Source organism: Acanthaster planci, linkage group LG17 (assembly GCF_054643075.1).
Source record: "Acanthaster planci isolate LZ-2023a linkage group LG17, COTS_SCS, whole genome shotgun sequence".
In the NCBI taxonomy this organism is placed as follows: domain Eukaryota; kingdom Metazoa; phylum Echinodermata; class Asteroidea; order Valvatida; family Acanthasteridae; genus Acanthaster; species Acanthaster planci.
Genome location: NC_141793.1, coordinates 11,001,793 through 11,025,095, shown reverse-complemented (window position 1 = coordinate 11,025,095; position 23,303 = coordinate 11,001,793). Strand labels below are relative to the sequence as shown.

The 23,303-nt window shown below is 44.0% G+C and overlaps 1 protein-coding gene across 2 annotated transcripts; it reads right to left on the bottom strand.

The window, feature by feature from the left end:
• Positions 1 to 2,546: 2,546 nt before the first annotated feature.
• On the bottom strand, positions 2,547 to 23,230 carry LOC110973343 (uncharacterized). 2 transcript variants are annotated; one of them, XM_022224072.2, is made up of 8 exons: positions 22,652 to 23,230; positions 16,950 to 17,641; positions 15,558 to 16,444; positions 15,138 to 15,308; positions 12,693 to 12,883; positions 11,733 to 12,088; positions 11,115 to 11,246; positions 2,547 to 10,219 (listed from the first exon to the last, which is right to left on the bottom strand). In XM_022224072.2, the coding sequence occupies exons 2-8, from the start codon at positions 17,576 to 17,578 to the stop codon at positions 8,734 to 8,736; spliced, it is 3,852 nt and encodes a 1,283-aa protein (XP_022079764.2). In that variant the 5' UTR covers positions 17,579 to 17,641; positions 22,652 to 23,230; the 3' UTR covers positions 2,547 to 8,733. The 2 variants fall into 2 exon arrangements, with proteins under 2 accessions (XP_022079764.2, XP_087003911.1); XM_087147785.1 differs by having other exon boundaries at positions 15,558 to 16,447; positions 22,652 to 23,229.
• Between the last annotated feature and the right edge of the window lie 73 nt (positions 23,231 to 23,303).

Genomic DNA, 23,303 nt, shown 5'->3' with positions numbered 1-23,303 from the left:
GAACGTGCCATTGTCTTCCCGAGTAGTGAAAGATTTGGGAAGAGTTTAGAAGTTCTCGAGCGAGAAGAAAATGTCAATGGACATCGGGGCTATTATTCTGCCGACCAGGCGAGGTACATTTACACTGTGCACCTTGTGAATGTAGTTTCTGACATGCTGTTGTGTCAGATCACTTGGAAATGGGTCACTGAATGTACAGTTTTTAAAATGACGTTGTGTGCATTGCCATGGTTACACCATACAAAATATAGAAAATGCTAAAATATCGTAATGTCATCCTTCGGTTACGTGCATACAGTCCATCGAAATTTGCCTGACATATTGTATTGAGCGCCCGCATCGACTTAAAAATTATGGAGCAACATTATCTGGTCTCAGACTGCGCTGTGCCGTAGCGACAAGCGGTTTTGTTTGAACTGAATTGGTCTCCATCCCATTCATGTGTACAGGAAAAAGCTGCTAGTGTCTGTACAAGTCCGACTTCCTTGTTTTAACCTTAGGCCAGAAATGCCTGACCCCCATCCTCTGTGGCTTAGCCAAGTGAGAGGAATATCCACATTGTTTCTGGCGCACTTTCTGAGAGGTACTAGTGCTGTCGTCCGACAGTTTTTGCCTGCTAAACCTGTAAAAGGTGTCACAGTTGAGGGTTTGGTATCAAAATATTAATAGGAATCTAGCGGTTGATTCTGTAATTGGGAAAACGTGCCCCTCGCAGTGAAGTTCTGCAGTGCGAGACCCTAGTGTCCTTGAAGAATTCTTCATCAAGTCTTGTGTGTGCCCAGTAATGAAAATCCAATTTAAATTATTCCAGACTTACAGCTGTCCTTCCATCAGTCTACGTTTATCTGAAGACACATTCCTTACCTTCTCTCTTCTTTGGAACTGGCAGAAACTGTCACCTATTTGTTGCTAGGATGTTCTCCGCTGCCCACTGATGTGTGTTGCCATGGAGACAGGTGCCGGATGATGCCCGACAACATCTGATGTGTCGGAAATACCGAATCCAGTACCGCTGGTTTATACTTTTGATTGTGATTGATTTCAACTCAACGTGCCACAAATTCATTTATTTTCTGTCTGTTTCTGCAGTACAGTCTATGTGTGGTTTCCCTGTTTTAACCGATTCCATCTCCAGTGCAGCAGAGCACAATTCAAGGGACTCTTTCCCTCAGGCAACACAAGAAAGATGTCATAAACATAAACGTGCAACTTTTCAAAATAGGTATTTTTAACCACAAACTTTTTTGTGTGTCTGTGGAAGTTGCCATGGTCGTCTAATCTATTTTTCACTTCAGAAAGTCATTTTCAAACACACAAATTTTGTTTTCTTAGGTTGAGCATACAGCTGCCGCGTGACAAGATAACTGGAGAGGTCTGGCTTAGCAGTCAGGGTCCTGGTGTGTGGCCACAAAATTGCACGAGCAATGCTTTTTTCAGGCTGAAGTTTGTACCAGTAGGGCCCAGAGGGACCTGCAGAGGTTGTGTCCCTGAGTAAAGTAGCTTACCATAAGATTCTTTTTCTCTCGCGTAATGGGTGCTCACAAATGCGGCATCACTTATCAGTGTTCTCAAGTCCAGCGGGCAGTGATTCCTTGGGGGGAACAGGCGTTTGCCAAGTTTGAAAGGATTTATGGGCATGATGAGCAGGGGTAATCATCTTGCCCTTCGATATCAGTGAAGCGACCTCTGTACTGATGACGCCATGCTTTGTATTTGTGTCTGCTTTTCTATGGTGCTCAGTGGACCGTGGGCCCCCATTGGCTCCATAGGAAAGTACGTGCGTAAACAAATGCGACATCAGTACACAGGCCTAATGTCCTAACGTCAGCAGGCAGAATGAGCATCTCAAGATGCTGGACAAGGGGAGGGTTGTCAGAGTTAATAGTTATTACCATTTTCACTCCGTTTATAAATTAATCTATTCAAGATTGGTTCCACACCCCAATGCAGTGTATGTACATTTTAGCTCAATGGACCGCAGTCAAAACAGTACATGTGCCCGTGTTACCGTGCCTGTCTGGGTTCCAGTTTGTCCTTTGCCGATGTAAGTTATGCTTGCGGCTTTCCCAGAACCTTTCTACAGACTACAAGCTCACTAACGCTAAGCATTTGGCTATTGTTGCTTAATGGAAAATATCATTCATGCAACCGTGTTCTCACTTGAGGGGAAGGGGGGGGGCAGTAATAGCCCGTCAGTCAGTTTTAGGAAATAGTGAATTTAAAATGAAAAATCTGGGGCAGGCTGCAGGACTGATAACGGTGGAACGATTCTACGCCTTAATTTTGAATCGGCAAGGTTCAAATGCACATTAGTTCAAACAATGGGGATGTTTTTTCCTCCCCTGGGGATTTTTGAAAGGAAGTTGTTTAACCCACCTCCTCAGAATGAGTGCAAATTATATACATGCGTTGACATTGGAGGAGTCGGCACTTTTTGAGGTTAACGTATGGAAAGCCATTGGGGCAAATTTGTTCGTCAAGTTTTGAAAAATCCTTTCATGACATCTTTATATTTCCAAGCAAAACTGTTTACTTTTTTTCACAGATACGCTGGAAAATATTTCCATATTCATGGGTTTAATTTCATTTTTGTTCCTTATGTAACATTCTTTTTTTTAACTAGCTTTTGTTACACTTGAACCGTTTATGAAGACAAGCTTAGTCACGTTATTGCTATTCAAGTGGTTTACAATTCCCTATTCAAAGGACAACTTGGGACTTAGAATTTATTCATGACAACGGGGCATTTACACGACTACACTTGCTGTAGTCAAGTTTGTTATTTCTATTTGTGTAAATCTAACCAGTAAAATCATACATGTATTTGTGTAAATCATCTCCCTTTACTACTGGTTTCAATTTCCTTCAATTCAGCACAGAAAGACTGGTTTTGACTAGCACTTCAAAATATGAAAAGTTCTTGCCCTAGGGTACTACACTACAGTGTCAAAGTCGAGTGCTTCACAAGTACTTGCAGTTGCCTCACAACTCATCACTAGTCTCCAGAATAGCACACCAATGAGAACAGTCTCAGTGCTGCTCATATGCTGTTCACAGTGAAAGCACGTCCTGCGATGACGTGAAGTACAAATGAAATACTCGACTTCAACGCTAGTACTTGAGCTAAGTCCTACCTTTCCATGACTTGCTCCGGCAAGTGGCTTGTTTATTTTTCCCCCTCACTGCAAGGAAAGCTGTGACTGCAGTAACAAGTTTGCTTCTTTCAGTCTGCTACAGAAGTCCCAAGCATGGAAAAATCCTACATTCGGGCCTCCATCCCCAGTCCAGCACCTGTCCTTGTTTGTGTTTGGAGCTCAGATCCCATAAGACATGACAAATCCATTACAGGAAGGAATTCCGCTTAGCTTCTTTGTGTGTCATCCATACAGGGGGGTTTCACTTGTACACTTCACGAAGGCAAAATTCTTTTCAATTCTATCCACAGAGAGCTGTGAACTTTAATCTTGTCTCTCTTGCTCCATCTGAAGACCGCAGTTCCTCGCATCCAAAGGTGTCACATGTCATAATTCCTCCATTTTTTAACCTAACTTACCTGGGGCTTCTGTCAAGGAAGTCTCATCTCATATTTATTGATTCCAATTCAGTGAATGTCATGCAATGCATGAATAACAATTTATATCAGCATAAATTAAAACACATTTGCATAATTTATTCCAGGTGCTGGGGGTGTGGAAGGTACCAAAACAGAAGCACACCGTTGCTTGATCTGCCTTGCTCACAACATAAATTATTACAAGCTTGTTCCGTAAGTGTTCTAACTTTTGAAAACACACCCACAAATATTTAGCAATTTGTTCTTTGATATAAATACCTCGTTGTATCCTCCACACCCCAGCAGAAAAAATGGAACAGTCCAAACTACATGAACAGACTGATGCATGTTGTGTAGGGAAGCCACGTCTGAATGACTTAGCAGTGGCTTGCAATATGTGCAAAGCTATGGAAGCCGCTGGCAAGTGGCTACTGCCACTTCCCGCAGACATGCATGTTACTGTTAGCCACAGCCAGTTGATTCGGACAGTAGCAAAACCCTTCCTGGCCAATTAGCACATTTCTGCCAAATTTTAAATTTTAAATAGACTTCGGGGAAAAAATGTAACAATTACAAAACAATCCCATACCAAATCCAAGCACAAGCCAAAAGACTTATTATTTTAATATTAAAAACAAAAAAGGTTGAGGATTGAAAAAACCAAACCACAACTGTATGATTTTTGCAGTGTCTTTTACAAATGGTACCACCTCCAAACACAAAAACCATGGATTCAAGGGAAAAAGTTGTAGAAGGCAGTTTTTCGCACACAGGAAGCTTGCAGTGTTTCTTTATGACACATATTTGAAGAAAAACACCAACCTTGCCATCAGTGCAGTACACTGTTAACCACAATACACCAATCAAATCTGCAGTTTCAAATGCAAATCCATTACATCAGATACTTTTACATCATAACAAATCAAAATACAAGCAACGCATTCCAATGCAACATGCTTCAAATGATACTGAAATAGTACTATCTATCCAGGGTGACGAAATCAAACCATAATATGGAAATAAACTCCATTGACACTGTCACACTGTCCTTTAGAAAAGCAGACATTTAAACATTGCTTTTTCAGGGAACTTGATCGCCATATTTATGTTACATCAGATACACACGAAGTCAATAAACATGTACCAAGGTACACTACGTTGAACGTCCCTAACATACACAACCATTATCTCCCGAGATAACTTGATTTATTAGATGAAAGGTTAAACCAGTCCCGCTGATTACCTGTTGCGTCTTACCAGCTCAAAAACTTAAGAATGCCATTACCCTACCAAATCTCAGACAATTTTCGGATATTCAGGGAGTGATTTGATTTGATGGTTACAGGAACCAAATAGACATTACATCTGAATATTTGAACATTTCTTAAAGCAATGCTTTTGTTTTCGACAGGCAAGATCAAATATATACTGGGATGTACAATGGAGGTGACATGTAAAATGCTGGATTGGGTACTGAACAACCACACCCTTGGTTAATTGAAATTCCAAAGCAAAAAGCTAGCATTTTATACCACCTTACATTCTGCCAATGACCGACTGAAGAATATGATGTAGTTTATTTCAGATCTATTTGCGCTTTTGATGTGCTTTTCAATTTGTTCTTTTGTTGTAAATTAGACTCTTCTTTCTTGTGTGAAGAAAAAAATTATTTCTGACAGTTAATATTTCAGAAGTTTATCTAATGATGTATCAATCATATAAAAAAAAAAGACATGTACAGGTTTCAAGGGAACACGGCCACTATCCCAGCATGAACGAGATAGTTGGTCAAGTCTTGTGTCTGTTTACCCCATGAACCTTTTCAAGGAATTTTCTTTGAAGTGGTTGAACGAATGGGCTTTTTGCATGGTTGAGGGTACACATTACATATGCACATGACGTGGTTATGACCCCAGGAAAGGCCACCCACTTCTTTTCAAAAGGGAAGCCCCGCCCCCAATGGGGAAATCCCATCAATCGGTTGCCTTCAGGAGGTGCGAAATGCACACTAGATGTAGGATTCATAATTTGTACATGTAGTATCTTGATCACAATATACCAGCTTCATTTAGTTTGTCCTATCACAGCGGATGTTAATTTTGCTCTCACTGTTCATATCAAGACAGGCCTGGAATTTCAAACGAGTCTGTGTTTTGCATTGACTTGGCCAAAATTGGGTGCAAGGATGCACGCTGAACCTCAGCGTCTGCTCTGCAGGGCAGAAATGTTCATTAGTTCACTGTCTCCAAGTTTTCTATGCATGTACTTGGTAGTTTTTCCAGGACATCACACTTTACTTTGGACATAATTTGCGGAAGTGTATTTTGGGGAAAGAATTTTAAGACAATATTCACTGTAAAGAGAAGCATTTTTTTTTTTTAGTCACAGCCTTTTATTTCTCTGTACATGTCGGTACACTTTTACTTGCACTTTCATCACATGGTCACAAAAGTACGCTAAAATAGTAACTACCCCCTCACAAATGAACTAAACTAAATGCTATAGAAGTGTACATGTACCTCGATGCAATGTTTTTGTTGCTATATGAAACTACTCCCCATCAGTAAGGGCCGATACATCATAAGCTTTATATACAATTATGTACTTGTGTTTCGATGCACTGCCAACATTGGACAAAAAGTGGGCTCGTCTCCGCATTAATCCCACCATTTCAATTGACACACGAGCTTTACCTCTTAACACAATAACCACTGGATTTGTAAACGTGCACTGCCACAGTAGCATGTGAGAAAACTAAGTGGGTACACAATTTAACTTTTGACCCAAACAGCAGTGGGGGTCAGTTATGCATATATATATAGTCGACTCTCGTTATAACAAAGTTGCAGGGACCAAATTACTTTGTTATAACCTGAATTTTGTTATAAGAAGAGTGGAAACCACAAAGAAAAACATAAGAATTCAAGAATATGGGATTCTCAGGATTTGTTCTCCATAACAGTATTTTGTTATAATAGTGTTGAGAGTCAACTGTACCTATTAAGATAAAAGAGCCAGAATATTTTGAAATTATCAGTTTTTGAATGTCTTTTTTGAGGACAAATCAGGCCAAGTTCGAGCTGCATCAAGATTTAGTTCTGAAAAAAAAAATAAAGTATTAAAAGTGGGGGGCCATTTTTCCTTCCAATTCCCTTTGCTTCAGAAGTACAATTTTTCTTACGTACAATGACTCAAGGATTTCCCTTTTTTAACGCACAGGCACCTTTCCTGACAAAATAAAAACAGTAACACTACTGTGGGAAGAACTGGGGCTTTTCTCTTTCTTCATGTCTTGAAAGATGAGGACATTTAATACTCACATCGATCGCCAAGGATGAGACACTTCAAAAGCCTTCCGAGACTAGCGGATCTTGTCATGTTGACAGTGCAGCGATGATGACATTCATAGCTTTAAGCTCAAAGTGACAAGCTTTCCCCAGAAATAATTACAAAAATCGTAACGGCCCCTTGCTAGAGGGCTCCAGCGACTCCTTATACCGTCTAATATAACATTAACAAATTGTGTGTTTTACGTGGAGATCAACTTAGACAATATATAAATGCCAAGAGAGGGGGCTGTTTTCAATCTGTGCCAGTCTGTTATGTGTGTGAATTACATGTATAAGGAAAGATTTGAACAACCATCATTCATGTCATTAGAGCATATTTTGAGGATTACATGTAGGCCTATGTCGTACAGAATCTAGAGGGATGTGATGGTCAATCGGCTGTGCTTGTACTGCTTGGGATAACAAACAGAAATGTACAAATAGATGTATAAATACTAATGCAAAGACAATTTGAAAAGTCCTGCATTGTTTTTTGGTAACATTTGATTTTATCAACAGGAGGGTAAGCGGCCGCGACCAGTTCTTCACTGAAAATGGGTTTTTTTGGGGGGGGCACAAAGACAGCGGGGATAATAATCTTTCAGGATTTTTTTTTTTTCGTGCGACACGGGAAATTCAACATTTTATTAACAATGTCCATGTTTTACGCACGATCCGCTGGTCTTTTCAGGGTCCAATGAAATCAAGACTGGTGATACAAGTACGTGTATATAAAATTTAATGGCTTTTTTTTCTTTATAACGCTGGATAGTTATGGCCAGAACATCGCACATATTTTCCTGCACGACCCATGTAGACGTTTCACCAAAAGATGTGGCCTTAACTTTCAAAATCATTGCTCGGGTGAACCCGAGAAAACTTTTAAGTTATAATTTTCTGATGGAAACTACACCTCAGAACAGATCTCCCTTTCTTAAGAACAAAATTTCTCGCCTGGTGCATGTATGCAATATTTCACCAACTAATTGTCCAAAACAGTTCCCTTCAATGCTGCCTCTATCGATGCACGGACTGGATTTCTGCTAAACACGTATAAAAAATTCAAGGACCAAACTCCTCGTGTGTGACGTGGAAAACGCTGGTCATTTTTTCATTTTCCCTTGTTTCTTTTTCTCTGAGAGACAGTGAACCGCGTGTATGACACAATTCAAAAACTTTTACTCGTTTATCTCTGAGCGGAATGGACACTGAAAATGAGGGCCAAAAAAACAAAGAGCGACCTTAATACAAGAATGATAGGAATGCATTATGACACAAATTAAAACTACGTTTCATCTTTGGGCTTTCACTGTTCGCAGCAAACAGCACACTGACTATTAACTTATATAAGATACGGAATATTGACCTGATCAGGGCAAATTCAGCTTTAAGTATAAAGTAAAATAGTACAAATTTAAACACTCCCGCCTATCAGCCTGTCAATCTCTGTCAAAAGCCACTGCGGATTTTTCTCTTTTTCGGCATGGGACATTTTAATAAAAAGCACATTGTTGGTCTGATAACTTTTCAATGAAAAATGTTTCGATTTCATCAGGACAGTTCTTTTGGAATCCCTCTCCAGCTAGCTGTGCGTGGCCAAAATGAGTAAACTGGTCCACAACATAATCACGTTCACATTTTCAAGCATTTAGTAAATATTCATTGCATTTCCCAAGCATATCCACATATTTTGCATTTTACAAATTGTAGTGACGTTGATGGGTTAATTACTCTTTACTGTGCACTTCGATTTTGTTCTGAACAAGGGAACACAGAATTACGAAAACGATCCGCAACCAATTTATAGAAATTGTACGGTGACAGCTGAGTATGTATTTTAAGTGGGCAGAGCTAGTTCCAGTTGGAGCTTTGATCAAATGATGGCCCGCCTCTGGTTCGTGGGAAGGGCTCCCCTCCAAATTGGCTCCCTTGGCTCGCTCGCGGTCCCCCGTTGCCGGTCCTGCTTGCCCAGCCCCCACCTCTGTCCTCTGTTCTCTGTTGGTGGTAGCCCCGGAATTCCGATGTCGAACGCTCCTCACTCAGTGGGTGGGGCACGCTGTTGCTCGCTGACAGTCGAGAGTTGAGACTGGAGCTTCCCCCATAGCTGGGGCTGGTCGCACCTGGTTGCACGCTAGCGCCGTTGCCGTAAGAGTCGGGCAGGGGACCGGCGGGAGGTTCCGAGGGGTTTTCGGACAGTGTGGGCGTGACCTCATTGGATCCCCGACCTGTTATACCCAGCTCCGGAAGACCCTGCTGCTTCAGCATCTGCATCAATGCTGCTTTGACACCCGGTGTCACCAACGTGGTCTCCTCTTGCTGGGACTCCTGCTCCACTTCGGGGGAATCAGGTGGTGGGCCCAAGGGTGTCGGGGGCTTCCATCCCTCCCCCTCTCCCCTTTCCCCGACCCTGCCCATCTCAGGGTCTAACGGGGGGGTGCTTGGCCCTCTATGCTGGTACCTAGTATTGTAACTATCATGCGGTTCATAGTCATACTCACCGTAGGTTTTGTTAACAGGACTGTTATATGAGCTGCCTCTAGATACGGTTGGCCTGAATGGGCCACCATCTATCCCACCTTCTGCTACCGGATGGCCTACAGATGAGGCAGCACTCCCAGAGGTAGATGTTCCTGCTGAGCTGTTAGCCACAGAATTGGCCGGAGCCGTGGACTTGCCAAATAGGTTCGACACATATTCCGTCAACGTTGAGGGAATCTCCTGTGGCCTCTCTTTGCTCTTTGCGTCCAAACCGGCAGTGCTGCTGCCGGGATTCTCCTCTATGGTGCCAGCATTTCCCTTGGAAAGGGCCAGCAGGGCAGAGGTGGTGCTGGCCAGGGTCTCCTCTTTAGCCTGCCTCCCGCTGCTGCTGCCGCCACCTTTGGTCTGGCTGGTGGCCGCCGCGGCGATCAGCAGCTGCATGTTCAGGTTCTCCAACAGCTTGATGGTGCTCTGGTCCACCTTGACGTTCAACGCCTCGGCCAGCTTGTCAACATCCAAGGTGGGCTGGGATTGCAGGAGGCTCATCAGCCCCGCCAGCTGCTTCTCGCTGGACTTCAATCCCCCACCACCGCCGCTGCCTCCGGCCACATCTTGCGGCTGCGGCTCTGGCTCCCCGCCGTCGCTGGGCACACTGCGGCCACCCTTGGATCCACCGGATCGGGGCGCTGACTCCCCCTCGCCGCTTATCCCTGGGATCTTCACATTCTCGTCGGACACGAGACCCAGGCCCATCTCTTTCCGCTTGGAGATGGAAGACTGGGATTGGGCAGCCTGTTGTTTCTCAAGACGGCGACGCCGCTTACTCCAAAGCTCATGGCAGTCTTGTCCGCACGGTAAACTGCAATTTAACAACATGGCAAACCACAGCAATTAATTACACTGTCTCAAAATGAATAACTCAACTTGTACACCATGTTTTTGTAAAATGACTCAGAACCAATTCATCAAGTGGATCCTGCTTCACATTGGGATTGGGTCTGGATTGGGTCTCGTCCGAGTAACACGGACTAGATTGCGTCAACACTTCTTCACACATAAAAAAATCACATGAAATATCCACTGAGGTTGAAGAGTGATATGGCCCTATTCCCATCGGATTTGACCACGTTCTCAAAATTTGAAATCTTGAAATGCACATCGCATGTCCAGGCTCTTGGAATTTCCTAGCGTGGATGTTGTTGCCTTCTCCTGGCCGGCCATAAAATGTCTCCATCCTTGCTTATTTCCGCGGATTTTTAACTTGAGAATCGGTCTTGTCAAGGATTGCATCCGAATCGGACCCTCTTTAGACAATTCATAAGTTGCATATGTCCCACTAATACACATATGAATATGGATTTTTCATGGGCGGCCAATAATGATCAGGTGGTTGCCGGATGCTGTTTACACATACACAAGGTCTGTGCACTTCCGTGCATACCCTGTATACACGTGAACGTACATGTACATTCGCAGCTGTTTTTCTAGCATTATGTACACTCGCAACCATTGAACTACGATTTTTGGGGGAAGCGTGTCATAATCGTCAAAACCCGTATTTCGTGGGGGAGAAAACTTCAAAAATTTCCCGCAGGAAATATGGGTAAATCGTACTATGTGCAGTTGGCAGGTCTGATTGTGGACTATGCCGCTGAAGTTGAAGGGAAACAGTTTTAAGTGGTGATGCATCTAAAAATGAGTGCAAGGAACACAACCGAAGTCATGGAGAGTCACAAAGGATTGCTGCCACTCACTTTGGAGGGGTTATCTTGCTGGGGTCGACTGTCTTCAGCCAGCTACAGTTCAGGGCGTCCATAGCTGAAATACGTTTCTCGGGGTCAAGGGTCAACATTTTATCCAGGAGGTCTAGTGCTGGCTTGGGCAACCTGTTGTCATTGAAACGGATCGTTACCATGACAAGTAACTGCAATAAAAGTCTAATTTCCCATTTCATCAAATCATTAATAATTATAAAAGTACAAAAAATTCCACTCACATGGAAGCAACCGAAATTTAATCCGTATCTTCCAAAATCGTCACAAACAAGTTCTACTTTACGAAATATCATTTACATGTATGCTTACCTTGTTGCTGACAAGCTGACATGAAAATTGATTAAGAAATGGAATTAAATCCTTTAATCTTTTGTTCACTGACTGAAATCCGCAGTATTTGTTACTGGTAAAAGCAAACACTTGAGATCGAGGTTTTCGTCCGGAGGACAAAATCACACAAACTGCATTTAGTCAGGATGATCACAAACAAGCATAATTCTGTGATGAGAAGGCTTGACAGATTGGCTCCTGAATTTTTAAGAGAGAGAAAAAAAAAAATCTTATCTGAGCGTGGATTTTGGGCCAAGAAGCACTCACAGAGCAAACTCATCCCGCAGCTTCCGGTTGTAGTTCTTCTTGGGCTTGATGGTGTGGAAGAGCGGCAGCCGGATCACCTCTGGCCAGACGGCTGGCGCTGGCGTGCCGCAGATCCGGCTGATCAGCTCCAGCTGGGCGATCTCCTGGTTGGCCTGGAAGATGGGCTTGCGGGTGAAGAGCTCGCCCAGGATGCAGCCACAGCTCCAGACGTCCACGGCGGGGCCGTAGCGCTCCTCGCCCAGCAGCAGCTCGGGCGGCCGGTACCACAGTGTGATGACCTTGTTGGTGTAGGGCCGGGACTTGTCATCGGCGTGGTAGAGCCGCGCAAGACCAAAGTCGGCCAGTTTGATCTGCCCCTGCGGTTGAAAACTAAAGGTTAATGCTGGACGTCCCAGATGTTAATGCTGCACGCCCTAGATCCTTCAAAAATTTCAATGAAATTTGGAATGGTTTGGAGAATGGAGGAGGGTAGAACTTTATCACTATTACTCTACAAGGATCTTGGAACTTCTGTTAGGCTCAAGGACATAGAACGTGCCTTTGATTGCTGCAAAGTGGATGAATTTGGAGGGTTAACCCTAACCCTCCTCAATCCTTCACCTGTTGGAGGACTGAGGAGTGTTAGGGTTAAGAAAGGTTCCTTGCAAGAATGTCTATGAAGTAAGAAGGTGGGCTTGGTTCTTGCCCTCTGCATGCAATCATTGTTGTCAGTGAACTGAACAAGCCAAAGTCCTCTGAAGACTTTCTGCATGGCATGTCTGGGGGGGGGTATAAATTGGTATGTCCTTCTTTGGGGACAAATCAAATGCTAACAACTGATTTTGGCAAAAGCTGCTTAGTGAACTAACTCTGAATTTCTGATAAGAAATTTCTTACTTTAATACCAAATGGTCTACGGTCTTCTCTTGACAAACAAACCACACATCTTCAAATCACTGTGTGAACTGATCGGGGCCTTACTTTGTTATTCAGCAAAATGTTGGAGCACTTTATATCCCTGTGTAAGAAGTTCCGACTGTGACAGTAACTCAACCCGTCCAACAGCTGTTTCATGAAGCTACGGATGTGCTCCTCCGTGAAGCTGACCAGGCCCGACTCCAATAGGCCCATCAGGTCATGGTCCATGTACTCAAACACCAAGTAGAAGGCACCTGCATTCAAGGTCAGAGGTCACACAAGGGTGGAAGGTCAACGGCAGAAGTTCATAATACAGTTCTTAGAAAAACCAGATTCCTCGTCATTATCCTTGTATTCCGGCACCAATTAGATGACACCCATGTTAAGTTCAGTGGCAAAACTAGGGTCATCTGGTATATGGGTGGAAAATCAACAGATCCTGGGGTAGAGGTTCCAAAATCCTTGAGATTGAAAAAAAAAACCTGATTCCAGATCATGCGCAATGAACCTAATTGCCAAGTTTGAGGCATGTGCACAAAGGTCAAAGGTCACACTTTGCACAAGGGTACAATGTAAAACAAAGAAATTAACATAATCTGTAAAACTGATGAAATCTTACTCCTTTTCATGATCTTTACAAACAAACACTACTATGCACTACATTCACAAGGCATCTGTGTGAAGGTCAAAGTTAACAGGTCAACTGTATCTGTGAAACTGTCATGCTCCAGGTGCATTTATTGACAGGATTGATGAAGTGTGGGTAAGTCACCCAAACAAAGGTCAGAGTGCATGGTGTTTTAACCCCAAACAGGTGGCCTTGTTTTTAACATAGACCTGTACTGAGACATGTTACATGCAGGCCTTGCACTAAATTTTGTTCCTGGCTAGCCCACTGGGCTAGTTCAATGGATATTTTACTAGCCCGTTTAGAGTTTTACTAGCCCGTATATAAATGATAAAAACCCAAAATTTGTTATCAGATTTCCAATACAGAATTTGACATTTCGGAAAATAAAAGGCTGATGGTGTAAATAAAGAGGCATGTATGTTACTTAAAAGTTGCTTGAGTCACTGGTCACGGAGCCGGGATCAAAATCATCTCTTTGCTCCGTCTTTCCTCTCATTTGGATTTCTTACGTTTGGCAAAAATTCCCACTTTTTGCTTACTTTCTGACCTCTGCACGTGCGCGGTGAACGAGAGAAAACTTTTTCCAATCAGACGAGGGTGCTGTTTGCAAGCGGCTTTATGTATACTTGGTATCAAATGCTTTCCATGACTCCTGCAATGCCTAGTATAGCTAGTTGTGGTCAGTTAACCACTTCCTGCCGGGGACTCCGGGATCGGAAACGTATGGTTTATATGGGTGGCCGGGGTCTCCGAACTCGGACAAATGAAACAGGTCTTTCTAACAAAAGACCGTACTCCAAACAAAAGACCAGGCTGCTGGGCATTACCGACATTTTTCACTCTCAAAAGTGGTGATAATCCAGCCTTGTTTTGAAACTGTGTACCAGGGTTTGGGGCATTGAGAGCAAGCCGATTACCACCGGGAACAAAAGCGCTCTACCACCGCAGCGATGAGCCACACAGCACCGCTGCACGCTAATCTGGCCTCTATTGAAAAGAGGTCAGCAGCGCACAGAGCCAGGTTCGTGAACAAAAGACAGTTATACAACACCGCACAATCTGGGCTGTTTACAAGGCTGCTGGCCTGGCTGAAATACTCGGGCGTCAATGAAGGTCACCTGTCAACTTAGGGTAGTGCCTAAAGATTACTTCGCGCAGCTATAAATGACCGTTAAATGAAATGATGAATTTTTGAAGGGTTTTGAAAATGGAAAAAATGATAGTCAAGCCGGCCCAGCATCATCAACCGATACTCTTTTTGAGAGGCATGTAATCGGAAGCAGAAGTGGCCTAAACAGTGAACGAGAATAGTGTGCACGTGCGGTAATGTGCCATACCACGTGCTATTCTATATAGGTACTACAACCCACCAGTCTACTCTGTTCGTGGCGTTCACGGTCACTTATCGCCCTATCGCGTGAGCATCATGTTTCAAAAACACAAGTAAAAAGGCATCCACAACGACTCAGTTTTTGCGATTTTGTATTTATTATCACGAAAAGCATTATATATTTTGATCTCAGTTTTAACAGGTAAGCTTATTATGAATTTTTCACTAGCCCACCGAGCAAACAAGGAACCAAGTTTAGGAAGCCCGGAGCATTTTTCGCTAGAATTTGTAAGCCAGGCTAGTACTATTTCGAGGCCTGCATGTACCAATGGCACTCAATCAATATAGGTATTTACTGTGCACGGTTACACTTGAGTGGGACGTTGACAAGTGTAAGCTAGGTCCAAATCTACTGGCTATGGCTGGGAGTCACAAACGCATCAATGGGTTGTGGCTGAAGCTGTTCAGCAGCAGCTTCCAAGAGGGCACATGTTATTTCTACATGCAGCCGCAACACGTGGCTTCTTTTTTGTCAGATGGCGCCTACCTTTGTCTTTCCTAAAATCCAGGGCATCCTGTTTGTCCGTGACGATCTCCCTGAGATTGACGACGCTGGGGTGGTTCAGCTGTCGCAAGATTTTAATCTCCCGAACTGCCGTGATGGGGAAGCCCTCTTTTTCGTTGTCAGTGCGCACCTTCTTGAGTGCCACAAGTTCCCCTGGAGCCATGGATTAGAAAAAAAGGTACTGTCAATGGGAACAACTGTAATGAAGTCTCTGAGCAGTTTCAGAAGTCATTAAGTGTCAAGAGTTAGTTGATCCTAATTTCTCCTGGCTGAAGTCACCCTCCCCCCCCAAAAAAAAACACCTTTATCTGTTGTTCAGTTATTGGGCTCTGCAGTTTTGAATCCTGAATGTATGGAATAGGATGATGCCAAAAGTTCAGGAAAAAGTAAATTTGTACTTGCCTGTTTGTTTGTCCTTGGCTTTGTAGACCTGCCCATATGTGCCCTCGCCAACCTGATCCACTATATCAAAGACATCCACACAGCGCTTGCCCCAGTTCAGCCCACTGGCCATCTGCTCCACCCTCCTCCGCTTGATCCTCTCCCTCTCCCGGCTGGTGGGTTTGACCTCCCTGGCCACCTTGGGATGGGCGACGACCGGTGTCGGCCGCGGGGAAGTGGCCACCACTGCAGCCGACTTGGGCGCTGCTGGCGGCAGCGGGAGATCCTTGATGGATGGACGCGGCTTCTCCTCCTTGACTGGGGCTGGTGGGGTGCTGCCGATCTTCTCGTCGATCATGGGCGGGAGAGGCAGAGGAGGGAGGGTAGTGACCTGAGGCAGTGGCTTGGCGGTGGCGGAGGCTGGGGAAGGCAGCGGGGGAACTTCTTTCTTAGCCTCCGGCTTGACCTCCTTCCGGATCAGGAGGTTCTGGAAGGGCTGATTGCGGCTGCCCCCAGGAACCTCCACAACCGTCCGCTGGGGAGACTCCTCTGCCTTGACCCGGCTGAGGGCCGCCTCGTTCTTGATGGTGACCTTGATGGGGCTGGCTGCGTAGGGCTTGGTGGAGGGCTGCGAGGAGGGTGATGGGGTGGCAGGTGATTGGACTTCCTGTGACAGGACCTTCCTGGAGGTTGACCCTTTGCTCGTCGGTGGGTTACTAGCCACCTTGCTCTCGGCCAGCCGTTTGGTGTTCTTCTTGAGCTCAGAGCCCAAGCCCATTTTAAACTTGGCTGTGGAAAAATCAAAGCTACGGCTGCGACTGCGGCGCCGCTGGAAGCTGCGGGAACTGGATCGGGATCGGGAACGGTATGGACTTCTGCTTCGGCTCCTGGATCGCCGTGACCGCTTCCTACTAAAAGAAGTGTTAGCAGGATACAGATATACATATACACGCAACATCAAATATACAGTACAATTGCTGCTTTCTGATATCGTTTCTCGCCAAATTATCTCAGAGAAAGAGCATAAATTAAACAATACCACCTACACTTTCATCAACAATCATGTCAAATCAAAACCTGCCATGAGACTTATGATCAATGACAAATAGTTCATGCAGATGTACATTACATAATCCCTCATCTATGCACTGAGAGAAATAATCCGGTCTTTTGAAATCAATAACAGTTCCATTGTATACATTCACTACCACACAAATGCTTGATGTTTTCATCAAACTTTAGGTAACGAAACTGTAACTTATCAATACAGTACCAGCTATCATTCCTTGGAGCAAGCATACACTACTGTTGTTACGCCTGGGGAGAGATCAGTCTGAAGCCTCCAGAGATGAAATACCGCAGACACAGGTGGTTTAGAGACCTTGATCCAGGATTATAAACCCTGAAACTTACCTATAACTAGGACTTCTACTGGAGGATCTAGATGACCTACGTCGCCTGGAAGGGGTTGGACTAGGACTACGCCGTGACCGTTGGCTCTTTTCGGAGCGTCTCTTCCGAGCAGGGCTCGGGGATTTGTGCCTTGGCGAACGCGACCGCCTCCTCTCCACCATACGGACTGGTTCTGGTGAGGCCCTGTAGGCCCTGGGTGGGTTCGTGGGTGACTGGTGCCTATAGGCCTTGGGGGGCTCTGCTGGGATGTAGGGCTGCCTGGAAGCCCTGCCGCTGGAGCTGGAGCGCCCGTGCACCAGCGGCGAGTTGCGCTCTTCCTGCCTGTTCCTGTACTCCTTCAGCGCCGTGGCCGGCGAGACGGCACGGTGGACGGCAGGGGCTTTCGTCTCCGAGACAAACTGGACAGGCGGGGAAGGGCTAAGGTATTCCTCCTCGTCGCTGCTGATGTCATCGTAGCCGACCAAGGATTTGACAGGGGGCACCTGCTCCCGCCGATCGCGGTCCCGCTCTCGGTCGCGCTTGTGTTTGTGCCGGGAGGATTTCTTGTGCTTCCGGGCCCGGTTGGGGTTTGCAGGGCTGTCGTCGCGGTAGCCCCGTCCACTGCTGCCAGACTGTCTTGGCCCTGGCATTGTTCACTACAGCATGTGCATACAGAACAGCAAAGATGTCTCCAAATGCTTCACACACTACACCTAGAAAAAACCAAATGGTAAAACCACATTAATAAGGAGAAGTATTAATGAGATGTCCTCTCACGACACAATGAACTGGATTTGCAGATTCTTACACTGCATACTAAGTTATTCTGTGACCACTCTGTGATCTCCTTTACGACAATCTCACATGGAAGGTATTGTTTAGCCCCTAAATGTATCCATGTATTCTTAATGTTTCATATGGGCTTAAGAGAAATTATTTACAGAACATAACAGCATCGACAAGCTAGTTGCACAGCACTATCAATTTGCAACTGGCAGTTAATTTCAAGCATTTGGGAAAATTTGAACATCTACACAGCCTATGGTGACTGAATTGCGGGCTTGGGAACAGAAGGTTGAAATATGCACACTCCACACTGTCTGCTGCAAATGCCAGATCAGTTTGTAACAGGAATACAGGTCGAACAGGTTGTGGGTTAGACCGTGGGTTGTTTTCAGTCATGCATAAATTCATGGCCCGTGTTATATTGGTGAAATCCTCCATATTGGTACTGCTCCAGCATACCATCGACTGTAATGAGAGGAATTGCCGGAGGATTTTGAAGGATTGAGGCAGTGGGCACCCCTCCACAGAACATATTCCAGAAATATTGGAGGATTGATGCAGTACCCAATTTTTCTCCTGGGGGCAGTTGGAGGCTTTTGAAGGATTGGATTAAGGGTGTATCCTCTGAAAAGGGCCTCGGCGGTTAGGGCTAAGAAACGTAGCCTGTACAAAACAATCAAACATTTAATGAGTAAGAAACCGCATTTCTTTGTAAGTGTTCTCATTTATGGGGAATCCAGAAAGCAACAAATGCTAGTTGGATTTGATGCGATAAATAGCTCAACCTATGTCCAGCTGTGGGTTGTGTTTGTGAGCGATACCTCATTTCTATGATGTACACTCGCTCAGGGGTGCGTGCAGGCTTCTGCACCTGGGGCATGGAGCGCGCACGACCAATTTTCATTTAAATTTAAGGTCTTCATGTTGGCTCTGGGTAACCAGTTGACAAGGGCTTCCCTCTTTTTTGTATAAAATGAGGTGAGGAATGTTCTTGTGTATGGAAGGAATATGATTGTTTGACCTTGATTATCACAAATCTGCCAAAATCCCAGATTGGGTTTGCAGTGTGAGTATCTTGAGTCAGGCCAGTCGCTATCACTCGTATTTTACACAAGGCTTGACAAATTAAAGGAACCATGTACATGTAAAAGGATTTTAATCAGCGTTGCATTAAGTCCATCGTAAGTCCTTTCACAAGTCCCTTCAGAGGTCCAGTCACAAGTCCCTTCACAAGTATAGCCACAAGTAACAGGATGAACAATGACAACAGAATGCTTTTGTAACAGCTCACTTGAAGTTGAATAGCTTGTGAATTGGCTTAAGACTGAATGACTTGTGATGGACTTACAGGGACTTGCAGGGAGTTGTGATGGACTCAAATACAACACTGATTTTTACAACTTGAATGCATGTAGCAAAGTCTTATTCACATGTTATAATGACTTTCCACCTTGTTTGTAGCAGTATACGAGGGAGATGTTTCATGCTGATGAAGATTTCCATATTCATGGGCCAAAGCGTTATGTCAGTCAAGGCAGAATAGGAGTGTATCCGTGGCTTTGTGTACAACATATGCGTGTTACCCTTTTTTTATATTTTCCTGGAGTGGGTTCCACCTCATACTTGATTTTTCATGTGGAACAACCTGTTTGGACAATGAGCCCCGAGCTGGACCACGAGAGGGCACAATATTCCCAGCAAAGAGAGGCTCCTTCGGTTGGAATTTCACGTCACGAAGTGCACGCGTTATGGGCACGTCGCAACCAGCAAAATGAACATTCCTGACCTGCACGGCTCTTTTCAAGTGATGGGGGGGTGCTTGTGCTTTTGGCGGAGAGCAGTGACCAATATTTCTTCAAAACATTGTTGGGCAATGTTGACGGATGGATTTGGTAGCATCCATGTGCTCTTTTAACAAGGAAAGCCTTACACATCAAAATGGCGTCCTGGTGCGTACACGCACACAATACGTTGATAAGAGTGTTTCTCTAACAGTTGAAAATCTACCATCTTTCTTCACTTCCACTGAAAACAGGTACTTTGATCTTGTTTGTTGCAGCCCACAATATTATGCATGTGTTCAAATATATGCAAAGCTTTCAACCTCAAAATGCCGAGTCATGCAGCCAGTAGTTATAGAGTTACATACATGTACAGGTTCATGTTACGTGTGTACTTGTAAGTAAGGCAGCACCCAAATTGAACACTCTTACATGTATTTGTGGCTTCAGCTGTGACTTGCCAGTGTACCAACGGCAAAAGCCAGAGCCGATCCTGGTGCATTTGGAAGGATGTCGGTGTCAAATCACAACGCCTACTTGACTCTGGGTTTAAGTTGCTTGAAAGAGCAAGAGGAAGGTCTATGGTGGAACTGTACATGACCGTCCAAAGTGCTCAATTCATTTTCTTAATATTATATGTACTGACATAAAGCTGGACAACTATACAAGTCCGCTGTAGCTCTTCTTTTCCCAAGGGGGGCATGTTTTCAGGCTGAGCTGCATGCCATGGGATGAGGGGGTCTCTGGCATGCTCCCGGCCAAAAGTTTAACATTTCTCCTGCATTCTGTGGCATTCTGTGTCACACTGTCTTTGATGCATACATGCACATGTGTATTTTGTTTTGTAACGGATTCGGCGCGTTCTAAATTCTCATTATTATTACGTTGAGAGAAAAAAAGGACTCGTTGAGGATCAGATATTTCCAGCTCACTGTTTACCATTTAATGTCACTAGCAACTGAACGCGGTGGTGTATTCCCCATCCCAAAATGTTTAGTATACTGTAGGGGCTACATCTATAATGATCCCAACAAGCCAAACTCCAACACCATGGTTTGTTGGAATCTGTGGGGATGAGTACTGCATGAGTGTACTGGCTGTGTTTTATGTGGAACTATGCACACCAGAGAGAGAGAGAGAGAGAGACCAAGTATTTATGTACATAGTGTACTCGCTGGTGTTCAGATTTGCAAGGATGTGGGAGGAACTAATGCACCCTAGGGAGTTAGGGATATGCTGGATGAAATCGATAAGTCTGCACCATCAGTGGATTGAGCTACACAATCGGTCAATACTCATGCCATCTATCTAAGGCTAAACAAAAAATTAGTTGTGTTTCCTGAAAAATAAATTAGAGTGGTTAGTTGGGTAATATATTTGTTTTTACTCTAAATATCTACAACCCAAAAATTTAAGGTCAGATGATGGTCTGGTATTTTTTGTTTTTTGGGGGAGAGGGATATATTTGTAACAGGTACCGCTACTAAGTCAGTGTCAGATTCATACTGTACATGTGCACGTCAACAATATCAGCACTGTGATTGAGTAGTAAAGCAGCTGGTTGTTGAAATACAAATACACAAGAGCCGTCCATCTCATGCAAAAAAAAAATAAAAATAAAAAAATAAAACAATACAATGTACAGGACAATGTACACAAAATTAGGCTCAGGGCAAGGCACCGTAAGTTTTACTATTTTACTGATTTGTTAAATAAAAAGATATAGGTTTTGTGTGATTTTCTAGGTTGGGTCGGGTAACCAGAAACACAGCCAATTTTTTGTTTGGCCCAATGAAATTCAATCAGTCAATCCCTTTTTTCTCTATTTTGTGTGTGGAGAAGGTTGTTTTCTAAAGGGGGCAGACAAACCTGAAATTTCCTTCAAGATCAGCAGTGCTGTGTGATCCTCTACATGTACATTTCCCATTCTCGACCCAATCAATCACACATCATAATTGCCTGCATGTATTAATCAGGGCCAATCTCCTCTTGGAGTGTCTGCATATCATATTCCCTCCCTTCCACCGCTAAAAAAAAAACCTCATCCAAAATAAACTGGGAACAAAGAACTGAATTAGCCAAAATAACGGACACATTGCACCCAACAGGACAAAACGATGATGGACGAGAGACCAGACAGGAGAGGATTGGGAAATCCAGTAACCTTCAAAAAAAGGCTTTTAGTTTTGGGAAAACAGTGGCATCATGATGCTTCACTTTTTTCCATCTGCCTGATTATTCATGTCAGTGTAGTCGATTCAGAATTCAAACTTGAATGTAGAGGACACTTTGTTCGGGACTGCCAACTGTAACTCGAACCTGTGCAAGCTGCGATGCTAATTTTCATTACGAGCAAGATGCTATGGTTGTGGATTAATATTATGGTCATGACGGAAGCAGATATCAGACACCATCCTTGTAAACTTATTTCAGTAAAACTAAAAGTAAAAAAGCACAAATGGTCTACACAACACGGGGTGTCTTTGAAAAGTGGGAACGCATTAGACATTTACACTGAACTGTTACTAGTGTTTGGTGTATGATTGCTGTATTTCGGCTTCGCCATGTTTGTTATTATTGTCATGGTGAATGTGGCTTTTTAGTTTTTCTATGGATGTGTCATTTCCACGATATTTACAAGACGTTTAAGCTTGACATTGCAACAATTTTCAGAAGTTCACAAAATTACTCCTGAGTGGCAGGTTAACACTATTCGGTTTATTGAATTAACATGCCTAAACAGACAAAATAAAAATGTTACCTTTGTGTGGAAATCCATTGTCTACATCATGTAGCAGTCATACTAAATTATGCCAAAGCCATCCAAATTTTATGCTGATTTTCAGTGATTTTGAGATGTAAAACTGGTCATTACTCTGGAATAATTCACGGTTTGATGAAATATCCCTCATTGAGTTGCAAATTTCGCACACTTTCACTCAGCCTCAGGAAACAGTAAACCCCGAAACTCTTTCAAATAAAAAGGATTTAGGCCTAGGCCTACAAAAATTATGAACGTGGGCCCACATGTAGTTTCAAAATGTTCAGTCCACCATCATCATGACCATGTCTACTACTAGATGGTTGTCATGGTTGTGGCAAATACAAAGATCTGCTCAAAAAATTTGCCAAAATGGACCACAACCTTAGGCCTACCTGTGAAAACTTCGACGCCTGACTATATCCAGCGTCAGGCGTCAGCCACCACCACTGCACGTCCGTCCACCGTCCTCTGTATGTACGGGGTCGAGAGCAATGCCGGCTTGCCGTCCGGTACGGTCCACAGCCAGCAAGCTGGGCACCGCCACGCGGTTGCCGTGGTCCTGCACGACCCACGGGTGGGCAGTTGCTCGTCACCGCATCTTCCTGAAAGGGTTTCCTGATGATAATTCACAAGAAGTGCCCAAGCGCACCTTTTGGCCCAAAATGCTTCTCGTTGTTAGTCTTTACCAAGTCCCGCGTAAAGCATACGCCGACTCCATTATGCCCATGTATACGTCAGCATTCTGATCACGAGAGGTCGCTGACAAATGAGGGTCAAAATTTTAGCAACTAAGTGCACTCTTTCCGCTAAAGATGTATAATGAAACCGTTCGAATTTACTACCAAACGAATGTATGACACTTCATGTAACTGATTTGATAAAAATTATTTTCGTTTCTAGATTGCTTTCTTCGATTAAATTGGATTTTTTTTTCAATCAAAGAGCTTGTCCTGCCGCAGATGCGCAGACATTTTTATTTAACTTGCATCATGGGAAATGTCATAGTCTGGTGGCGTTGTTCAAGTTCCGTTAACTATAAAAATC